Source organism: Cnephaeus nilssonii, assembly GCF_951640355.1.
Source record: "Cnephaeus nilssonii genome assembly, chromosome: 6".
NCBI lineage: Eukaryota > Metazoa > Chordata > Mammalia > Chiroptera > Vespertilionidae > Cnephaeus > Cnephaeus nilssonii.
In genome coordinates, this window is record NC_137077.1 from 29,704,483 (window position 1) to 29,716,139 (window position 11,657).

An 11,657-nucleotide genomic window follows, 5' to 3' on the forward strand; every position below is an offset into this window, starting at 1 on the left:
CCAGAAAATTTTACATAAACATATAAAGAGATAAATTTAATACAATTTCCAAGTGTTCTGAAGCCCTTGAATCTTTACTTAGGAACCCCACAGTAGTTATGTAAACTTATGGAAGAAGCATCTTTCTTTTCTTTTTTTCTGTAGCATGTATGAACCAGCACAGGCAGGCACCTACTAATACAAAACTAATGGTCTGAAACAGCATCAGGACCATTTCTCCTTACTTAGGGGCCAATGTCTTGTTCATCTTGATTTTTTTTTTCTAAAGATCACCCATTCACCCTGAAGTTTTAAGTCATTTATTTCAAATAAACTCAGTTGTTGCATTGAACTTACTAAAGCATGAATTGCTTTATAGAAAAACTGTATATTGTTAAAATATTTTCATCTTTATTCCAGGACAAACCAATTCTTGCTCCTGAACCTCTTGTCATGGATAACTTGGACTCAATCATGGAGCAGCTAAATACTTGGAATTTTCCAATTTTTGATTTGGTGGAAAAAATAGGAAGAAAATGTGGCCGTATTCTTAGTCAAGTAAGAAATAAATTCATACCTATGACTTTAAATATAGAAAAAAAAAATTCTTGGTTGGTTGGTTAAAGCTCTGTACACACGTGATACCAGTGGTGAGTACAGAAAGGAAATTTTAATACCCAACATTCTATAGATTTGGTGATCATGGGTCAACAAAAGTAATTGGAACTTCAAATGAGTAAAATACCGTATTCTGCAATTATGTATTTTGGGGTGGGGGGATGGATATACAAGCAAGATGGAGAAATGACCTAAAATTCATAGAACTCAGCAGAAGAAAAACTGACACAGGCCCTCAAAAAAAGAAAGCTGCCTATTCATAAACACTAATTTATTGTAATTCTTTCCATTGACTATTTTCTAAACTTTTTTAATTTTACAGTGTTTCTATCTTATAAAAACTAAGATAATATGCATAAATATCTTCCCCTCCAGTGCTATGAGAAACACATTCAAAGAGAGTTCTCTGTATTTTAATATGGAAACAACCTTTATGCATCACAAGCTAGACTATTTTCAAATTTTCCCAAATAAAGAAATATTTGTTTCTATGAGGGAGGAAAAAATATAGAAATTAAGAATGAAAATTTTCTCAATAATCAAAACAAAACAATGGATTCACTCAATTAATGAACACATATCAAAATATATACTCTTAATTAAACAGGATGATGCAATAACACTTATTACCTTATTTTAAAATGTCTTAGGTGAACTCTAATAGATTAAATAAATATCACAGCACAGATATGAAAGACTACCAAACTTCTTAATATGAGGCTTAGATGAGAATTCAGGACCCTGATTTATTGTTGCACTAACATTCCCTGAGAAACACCAGAAGACAAATCAGTGGATACACTGATTTCTCCTCCACACATTGGAGACAGGCTTTGCCTGGACCTCTCAGCCAGTATCTGAGTGTGGAACTTCAGGATGAAGATTCCTGATCCATGAAGGTTTGAAGGAAGAAGATAGAGGGGCCTTTGCCTCCATTGTTCAGTTCCACAAACAAACACTAATCTGGTCTTCAAGAAGAAAAATGTGTTTCTGCCTTACAGGAACTCCTGTTCTAGCAGGAAAATGAGATGCCTGTCAAAATTAAATGACAATTCATGCTACAGACAAGAGAAGTATACTAAAAATGATTGATGGAATATGAAACTCAGAATAATTACAATGTCTATGTAATATGCAATTGTTGCCCCTGATATACTTCATCATGGCCATGCACATATTGAGGGCTAAAATGGCCTTATTCTTTTCTTAGGAGTTATTAGCCCCGTTCTTCTCTCCCTTTCTCCTCATGCTAAGCAACAATTTTTATGCTAGCTGATCTTAAGGACAGGCTTAAGGGTAGACTTTTTTTCTTTTTTTAATTAAAAAAATTATGATTAAAATTAAATGTATTGGGGTGGCATTGGTTAATAAGATTATATAGGTTTCAAGTGTATATTTCTATGATACCTGATCTGTATATTGCATTGTGTGTCCACTACCCAAAGTCAAAGCATCTTCCCTCCCCCATTTATTTTGTCCCCTTTACCCTTCACTGACCCCCACCCTCCTTTCTTCTGGTAATCACCATACTATTGTCTGTGTCTATGAGTTTCAGTTTTATAGCCCACATACAAGTGAAATCATATGGTTCTTTTTCCAACAGACTTGTTTCACTTAGCATGATATTCTCAAGGTCCATCCCTGTGATCACAAATGGCAGTATTTCATCTTTTCTTATGGCTGAATAGTACTCAGGGCAGCCGTTTTACTTCACTCCACCCTAGCCTCATGCATCCGGGCTCCCCCTGGGATGTTTTGTATTCCACTTTCTGAAACCCGTGGCCGACTGTGACTCTGAGGGAGTGATTTTCCTGCAAATATGCCTGTCTTGGTGCCACCGGAAAAACGTGGCCGTGGGCCAGGAGTTCTTCTCTCTTTTACTAGACAGTGTTCCCTGGTGTGGAGAGAAATATCTCACATTGTTTTGTATGTTGTACATACATCACAGACTCCCCAAAACTTACAGTTTACTTTTCTCAGTAACTTTGATGCAGGAATTTTTTTTTTAATCTCTATTTTACAGAAGAGGAAATTGAGACTTCAAAGAGGAAATACTGTTCATCTGCAGTCATATAGGGCATATTGGATCCATGATTTGAATGCAGATATATCGTATTGGAAGTCCAGGCTTTTTACCTTTATTTCAACTGCTTTTTAGCCTCCTATAAAACACACTCACTCATTTATATCTTTAACTTCTTCATATGGAGAGTGTGAGCAATAGAAAGGTGGCTGTGATAGCAGCCGGTTTGACAGCACCAGTGACGTGTACCAGGCATCATTGCAGCTTCCCATCTCCCCTCAAATTCTGTGAGCTGGAGGATGGCAGGGTGGATCTTGATCAGCTTTTCCATCAAATGTTTTCTAAGAGTCTTGGATATGAGTAGCCATCAGAAAGATTAGACATGATTAACAATTAGATTTTGACAAAACTCATTAATGTTATTTTTCACTCTTCTTTCAAAAATAAAATAAATATGTAACTGCATGATCCTTGCTATGTCACTTTATTTTTTCAACTTACAAAACAGTAAACTTTTTGGAATTGCAGCTTCATTTGCACTGCTAAATAGAACTTGAAGGGAGTTTTTTTCCCCCTTTGATTTGAGTTTATAAGGACAAAAATCATGAAATTTTCACTGTGTGAAAGGCATATTTTTTTCACCTTAGTAAGAATTTAGGACAGCTGAAATGAATTAACTTGAACATTCCAAGAAATCACCTTTTGGCTGAAACTTCACAGAAAATGTCTCATTTCAAAAGACTTTAAAAGAGACATATGTGTAGTGGAAATGACTTCTCAGTCTCAATATACTGCCTGCCTGTCTTTTTTATGATTATCATGTTTATTTTAATAAATTTGAAAGGACATTATTCAGATTTTGGAATGGTGCTCACTTTTCTCAGTCACCAGTATCTTATCTGGTTAATGGTGCTATTTATTTATGAGTTTGGATTATTTTTTTTTTAATTTCTTTATTGATGAAGGTATCACATATTTGTCCTCGTCCCCCCATTCCCATCCCACTCCCTCCCCACACATGCCCCCACCCCCCTGTTGTCCTTAACCGCTGGTTAGGCTCATATGCCTGCACGCAAGTCCTTTGGTTGGTCTCCCCCTTTACCCCCACCCTTCCCTACCCTCCCCCTGAGGCCCGACAGTCTGATCCATGCCTCCTTGTTTCTGGGTCTGTTCTTGTTCATCAGTCTATGTTGTTCATTATTTCCCCTAGATGAGTGAGATCATGTGCTATTAGAAATACACTTATAAGAACCGAAAATGAGACAGGCAATAATGGTTATGGTGACAGGCAAATGAATCAGTGTGTAGTGAGTTTCTTTCTGGGCCAACAGTTCTTTTGAGACCCAATTTCAATGTCCAACAGTTCCTTATGTGTACATGTCAGCACTGACATTTCAGTTCTGGATGGTGGACAAATGGTGGTAATGCAGGTCCGACTCTGTCCGGTTTGGTCCTGGGCAATCTGCAGTGATGCACAGCTGCTAACTGCTAGTATGGGAAGGCCACATCAGCGTCTTCCGTCTCTGGACTGCTTCTCTTCTGTCTTCATTGCTGGAGTAGTCCTGTCGATTCCTCTCTTGCTGGAATCCACATGGTCTCGGAGTTGTTTTCTGAAAATATACAAACATATTCTCGACCAAAGGTTAATAAAGGAATATTTTCTATAAATTTGACTGGGGATCCTTTTTCAATTTTTGCCCAAATGATTTTCCTCTGGCTTGTTTTGTCACCTTGTGTGTTTTTCATGGGTGTCTTGCTTTTAGCCTTACAATTAATTTTCTAACGTATTAATTTTCTAGATGTAATTTACTTACAGGATATTTTTCCTTACATGATATTCCTCTACTATCCCCTCCTTTTTTGATTTAAATGTTAGGAGGCTTTTGAAAATTTTATAATGTATTCTTGGTGGCTTTTAAATTTTATTTTTTTGCACTATAATATAGCTGTTTTAGGTTCATTATATGGTGCACACTTTTATCATGAGATGAAGTACCAATAAAAATTTTAGTTGACTCTTTAGGAACACCTTTTTGTCTGGTACGATTAATTTTTCTAGAATATTCACTTGTTTCAACTAGCCAATTTAAATTTGTCTGAAAACTTGACTACTATTTTACTGTCAAATTTATTACTCTAACAATAATCTTGTTTTACCCTGTAAATATTGGTGGAAGGGATTATTTGCCTTCTTGAGTAGGTCCTGAGCATTCCTGGTGGTAGGCTGGATTTAGATATCGTAAACCCCCTTCCCACACCATGGGTACAGGGCAACTCAAACAATTCTTGTTGGAGTGAGAGGGCAGCCCAGGAGGCCCTCTACCCAATGAAAAGGGTTAAATCCTTATGAATTTGGATTATTGCTGGTTGATTTTTAGCAGCTTCTTGGTAAAAATTCTCCTGTTTTAAAATCATACTGTAAAATATCCTATTGTCTTAATTTTTTAGTTCATCTTTAAAATGTTAAAAAAGAATAATAGGAAAATTTAATTTTTAAAATTTTTTTTATTAAGGTATTATATGTGTACATATCTTACCATTGTCCCCCCACCCCCACCCCACGGAAAATTTAATTTTAAAATCATTGCATTTCAAATATTGGTGGTAGGATTTTAAGCTGTTAAAAGTACAAAATCTGAAGCCAAACTGCTTGGCTTGTATTCTGGTTCTGATAATGTGTCAGCTGTGTGATCTTGGACAAGTCACTCACCTCTCTGTGCCTCAGTTTCTCCTGTTTTCAAATATTAATAATTAATCGTATCTATCTCAGAAGGTGTTGTGAGGATTAATTACATGTAAATAATTAATATATGTAAACTATTTAAAGTAGGCTTCTCACTTATTAAATGCCAAATATATAAGTGTATATATATATATATATATATATATATATATATATATATATGTATATATACGCATAGAAGCTGTTATTTTATTAGTGTTATTATTGAAGTAATATGCAGAAATAAATCCATTAGGTATTTATAAATAAGAACTCAAATATTATATGAAGCAGTAGTAAAGGGGAAATAACTAAAGGAAGAACTGGCTTGAAATATTACAGAAATTATAAACTTCACTTTCTATTGCATTTTTAAAATTGTTTATTATTTAAAGTATTACATGAGTCTCCTTTTTCCCCCATTGACCTCTCCCCGGCCACTCCCGCCCCCCAGCACATGCCCTCACCCCCCTACTGTCTGTGTCCATTGGTTATGCTTATATGCATGCCTACAAGTCCTTTGGTTGATCTCTTACCCCCTCACGCTCCTGCCTTCCCTCATAGGTTATACAGTCTGTTCGATGCTTCTATGTCTCTGGTTCTATATTTATTCATCAGTTTATGTTGTTCATTATATTCCACAAATGAGTGAGGTCATGTGGTACTTATCTTTCTCTGACTGGCTTATTTTGCTTAGCATAATGCTCTCTAGTTCCATCCAGACTGTTGTAAATGGTAAGAATTCTATAGTGTAGATGTACCACAGTTTTCTAATCCACTCGTCTGCTGAGGGGCACTTAGGCTGTTTCCAAATCTTAGCTATTGTAAATTGTGCTTCTGTGAACATAGGGGTGCATATATCCTTTCTGAGTGGTGTTTCTGTTTTCTTGGGATATATTCCTAGAAGTGGGATTACTAGGTCAAATAGAAGTTCCATTTTTAATTTTTTGAGGAATCTATTGCATTTTTTAAAGAGAAGAAGTGGGGATGTTATATTACACAGAAAAAGGCTAAAAATTAAATATACTTGCTGTTCAAAGTGAGAAAACGCCACACAGAATTGATATACATTATATTCTGTTCCCAACTAGCAAGTACAGTGCTCCTTTTAAAACGTACGTCAAATAAAGTTACTTTCCAGCTTCAATGGCTCCCTACCTCATGCAGAGTGAAATCCTTATAATGGTCAATATGGCTGTCCAACACCAAGATTGCACCAATCCCAGTTTAAAGTCTACTCCTGCCTTCATTCCATGCTGGCCTTCTTGCTTTATCCATCCTGGCTTTCTTGCTGTTTCTTGAATATTGCAAGTATACATCGGGGCCTTTGCATTGGCTTTTACTCTACATGAGAAACTCTTTCCTTAGATATCCACGTATCTCACTTCACACATCCTTTAATTCTTTGCTCAAATGTCACCTGAATATGCTTACCCTAGCCCTCATACTTTAGAAAGCACTTCTATACCTTTTCTGTATTTCTAGTCCTCTATCCCTCTCCTGCTCCCCTTTTTCTTTTTGTATATGACTTATGACTTTCTGTCAAAGTATATACCTTTCTTATTATGTCTACTGTTTATATAGCTATCTTATTATGTCTACTACCTTGCCCTACTAGCTCCATGAAGGAATACACACAACACACACACACACACACACACACACACACACACATGCTGCGTATATAAAAAACTGCCTAGAACATAGTAAGCACTCAATAGATATATGCTGAATGAATGAATCATACACACACACACACACACATATATATATATATATATATATATAGTGACAAACATTGAATATATAATTTTAAAATGTTACTGAATTTGAATTGATTTAAAGTCAATAACAAAAGATGAATTTAACTATGGAGCCATATATTAAAAGTTTTAGAGGAAACAGTCCAAGATAATTTTATGAAGGAATACAGATTAAAATAATGAATAATTATTTTTTAATCTCCTGAATTATACCCAACACTGTGCCTTTGTGACATGAGGTAAGTCTGCTCTAAATGCTGTTGTATTCCACTCTGCCACCAAAATAACCACTTCTCTCCCCAATACCTTCTTCTGCCCCTTTATTCTTCTTTCTTCATTGTTTGCATGTCAAAAATGCCAGTTACATCCAAAGGCATTTACTTAATTTGAGTCACTAGAGCTGTGAAAGGAATTGGGTGGATAATAGATATTCACAGGAGAAAGAGGACAAGCTAGAAAAAATAGTTTAGACATTGTTATTTTGAATAGAATAAATCTTTTTTCTCTATATATTTTACTCAAGGCAACCCTTTTCTCATAATTATTTCTTCTTATTCTTCACTAATACACAACTCTGAATTCTTTATTCTCTGGAAAACATATATATATATATATATATATATATATATATATATATATATATATATACACATACACACACACACACACACACATATCTAAAGAGAGAGTTATATATAGTTATATATACAGTTATATATAGTTATATATATAATCTGGATAAATTTAAGCTGTCTCATTCTTTTATTAGCATTTATAGTATGTACTATATAATTAGAAATATAGTAAATATTATTCTCCAGTTAATGATATTACATGCAATTTAATTTTTTGATATGTTTCTATAGTGTATACTGCGTTCTGTGTTGGTTGTTTTTTGGGTTAATGTCCCTATCTTTAAAAATAAATTATGTCCTCCTTGTGCTCAGGTATTTCAAGGGCTAAGCACATAGAGGCCTTCAATATCAATTTGATATCTTGTTCCCAATAATTGTTTCTGTTGGACATAAATAATATGACTTTTTTCTTTTTATGTCTACTACACACTCAGGAATGTGCTTTAAGTTTTGCCTTTCTGTCTTACAGGTATCATACAGACTTTTTGAAGACATGGGCCTCTTTGAAGCTTTCAAAATTCCAGTTAGGGAATTTATGAATTACTTTCATGCTTTGGAGATTGGATACCGGGAAATTCCTTGTAAGTCTAAGTTATTTGTGAAATAATACTTTAAACATTCATATAATTTGCTAAGGTTAATGGTATATTGAATCACTATCAGCCAGCACAGAATTACATATTGTAAACTTGCCCTATGGCCACATGGTATATGGTGTCTAGGATATAATAGCCTGTGTTAAAATCCTGGACTCTTCACTTACCACGTGTAGGAGAATCTGGGTCTTTTTTACCCTCTGTATGCCTCATTTCTTAATCTGTAAAATGGGATCATAATATCTGCTTCATAGAATTAATATGAGGATAAAATGAGGTAATACCTCTAAAACAATTATAATAGTGCCTTACATATACTAAGTGCCGCTTAAGTGTGTGCTAAATAAATCATTAAATGTTCAATGTATTGCTCATTTTCCAATGTATGCCTTTCATTGACTGAATTCAACTTTTGTTCTGGGAACTGCAAAGTTAAATCGCTAACTATTGAAGTTTTTCCATATAAGGTAAACCTGGTTTGGGGTAGAGGGACGGTAGGATAATGGTCTAAGTAATAAAATAGAAAAGAAGAAACATCTGGAAGTAGTTGTGGAGAAGTTATTAGAAACATTTTTTTAAGTGAAATAAATGGGAAGGACCCAAGGAAAGGACACAGCCAGTGTTCAAGCTTATGAACTTGGAATATTCTGAGGGCAAGTTTGTCATCTACAACCATGAGACATTGGAACACAAAGGAGATGTTCAATTATATTGTTAATATGTAGCACTTCAGGTAGCATCAGAACACGTAAGTAAAATTGTTCTGCATGCTAAAAAATACATGAAACTGGAGAAAATGTCCATAAATCTAATCAGTGAACTTGTGGAAATATGTAGAAAGCATGTGGTACTTTTGAAAATAAAAGCATAGAAAGAAAAATAGTCAAACAGCCTTAGAAATATGTTGTTTAAATCATATTTTAACTTTTAAGTTTTAAATTTGCTCTTATGTACCTTGGACTTTAGAACCCATGTCTTTTTGTAGTTACAAAGAGCTGAAGTAAATAAAAGTTATATGGAGAGGATAAAGCACAGGTATTTCCCGAAACTGGTATACATTGACCTAGTGACCCATTATTAAAGTGTCGTTTTTCAAGATGCCATGCACATGCTGCATTGGAATGAAAATGCACAGCTGATGATGTGTGATAGCAAAGGAGAATGAAGAATTAAAACTACAAATTAGATGTGTGGGATTAGGAGAGAGACGAGCAGTGCAAGTATGAGAGAGAGGCGCTTAAGAGCACTAGGCCCTTTGGGAAAGTCTGGTCAATGGGACTATGAAGTTGGAAGAGAGAAATGAGAAAGGGGTAGTTTGAAAGGATCTCAAGATAAATCTTGCTGCCCTAACCGGTTTGGCTCTGGGGAATAGAGCATCAGCCTGCGGACTGAAGGGTCCCGGGTTCGATTCCGGTCAAGGGCATGTACCTTGGTTGCAGGTACATCCCCAGTAGGGGGTGTGCAGGAAGCAGCTGATTGATGTTTCTAACTCTCTATCCCTCTCCCTTCCTCTCTGTAAAGAATCGGTGGAATGTATTTAAAAAAACAAAAAAGATAAGTCTTAATCTCTTAGTAATATTTCCAAGGCCCACCCTGGTTGTATGCCAGTGATTGACATGTGTTAGTGATTTCTCAAAGGTTAACTAGTTACATAAATACACTTTTATAGAAAGGAAGCCACCGAAAACACTAAACAACAGCTAGTTACCAGACTAACTTTACAAATTAATGTTGTATTTCCAAATATAGTTTTATGATATAGTCCACTTCAGGCAAGTTCCACTGAGCAATTGACATAATAATTACTAATGTTTCTATAGGTAGAATACCACTAAATCATAGGGAAAGTTGACAAATACTTAAGTGGAAAAAGAAGTTTCTAAATTCTAAATTTTTAAATTAGTTTTTACACTTTCTTATTACATGTTTATATGTTATAAGTAAATAGGTGTGTTTTTTCCCTGAAATAGTGGGTTCTTCATTCTATGTGAAAAGAATGTGTTATAATAAACCTGCTTGTTCTATAGAAGCCCCACTTTTCGTAAAGAGAATTTATATCTTCTCACAAGAAAGTTTTAGCTTGATTGGTGATCACATTTAAATAATAATACCTTGCAATGTGGGAGGGTTGTAAATCTATACTAATCAAAAGCATTGTTTATCATTAATTATAATTGTCATACATAAAATTTTGTTGTATGTCTACTTTTTAAATATTTACTGCTAGAGAACTATATTTCTAACAACTCTAGCTAAATAAATCCGTAACTAAATGAAAAAAGCATAAGTAACCAAAATAGAGTTAAATTAACTTTAATATGACAATGACCTAAAATTTTAGAAACTAAATTTTATTATACTTTGAAGTATACTTTAAATTTTTCCAAGAAAGAAAATATGAAAACTTTTAAATTTTTACCCAGAAACCCTTACCAAAATTTAAAGAATCTAGATTTTAAAATAGTTTCCCTGTATCTGATTTTGTCTATCTCTCAACCCAAACAAGCTCTACCAATACCCCAATACTTCCCCCTTCCACTCTGCCAATTTTGGGTGCATGCACAAGTTTCCTTGACTAGCTATAGTGATGGTAATCTACTAGTACACAGTAATTTTCCCAGCATGCAACAGGGAAAGAACTCTCAGACGCTCTCTCCAACACATCCCTAGCCATGGCCCCCTCTGCCCAGAGGCCATCTCTTCCTCTATGGGTCATCACTGCCTTCTCCCTCCTCAAGGACTTAGCATAGCTTTTATTTTAGCTTTGTCATTATATTCTCAGGAATCATCGAGAGAAAACTGGTGATCTGTGCTAATTCACCATTTTGTTCTAACAGCAATAATTTATTTTATGTGAACGATATTTACATTAATTACAAGCTTACTATATCATATACTCTTAAGATGCATTCCGGCCCTGGCCAAGTGGGCTCAGTTCATAGGAGCATTGTCCCATATAGGAGGCAATCGGACAGCAGTGTTTCTCTCTCACATCGATGTCTCTCTCTCTCTCCCTTTCTCTCTCTCTCTTTTTCCTCTTTCTCTCCCTCTCTCTCTCCTCCCACCCTTCCTCTCTCTCTAAAATGAATAAAAGCATATCCTCAGGTGAGGATTAAAAATATAACAAAATAAAATATGCCTTAGCAGTTGTGGACAGAGCATTGGCCTGCGGACTGAAGGGTCGCTAGTTCGATCCCATTCAAGAGCACGTACCCTTGGTGAGGCTCGATCCCTGGCCCCGGGCTGGTGCAGGAGGCAGATAATCCATGTGTCTCTCTCACATTGAAGTTTCTCTCTCTCTCTCTCTCTCCTCTCTCTCTC

General features: G+C 35.3%; 1 protein-coding gene across 2 annotated transcripts in view; it reads left to right on the forward strand.

Moving 5' to 3' along the window:
- Positions 1 to 11,657, forward strand: part of PDE3A (phosphodiesterase 3A) — a 258,064-nt gene that overhangs the window by 231,249 nt on the left and 15,158 nt on the right. For both annotated transcript variants that reach the window (XM_079773401.1, XM_079773402.1), the window contains exons 9-10: positions 400 to 537; positions 8,210 to 8,321. In XM_079773401.1, coding sequence (XP_079629527.1) covers positions 400 to 537; positions 8,210 to 8,321 — 250 coding nt within the window. The remainder of the gene's footprint in view (positions 1 to 399; positions 538 to 8,209; positions 8,322 to 11,657) is intronic.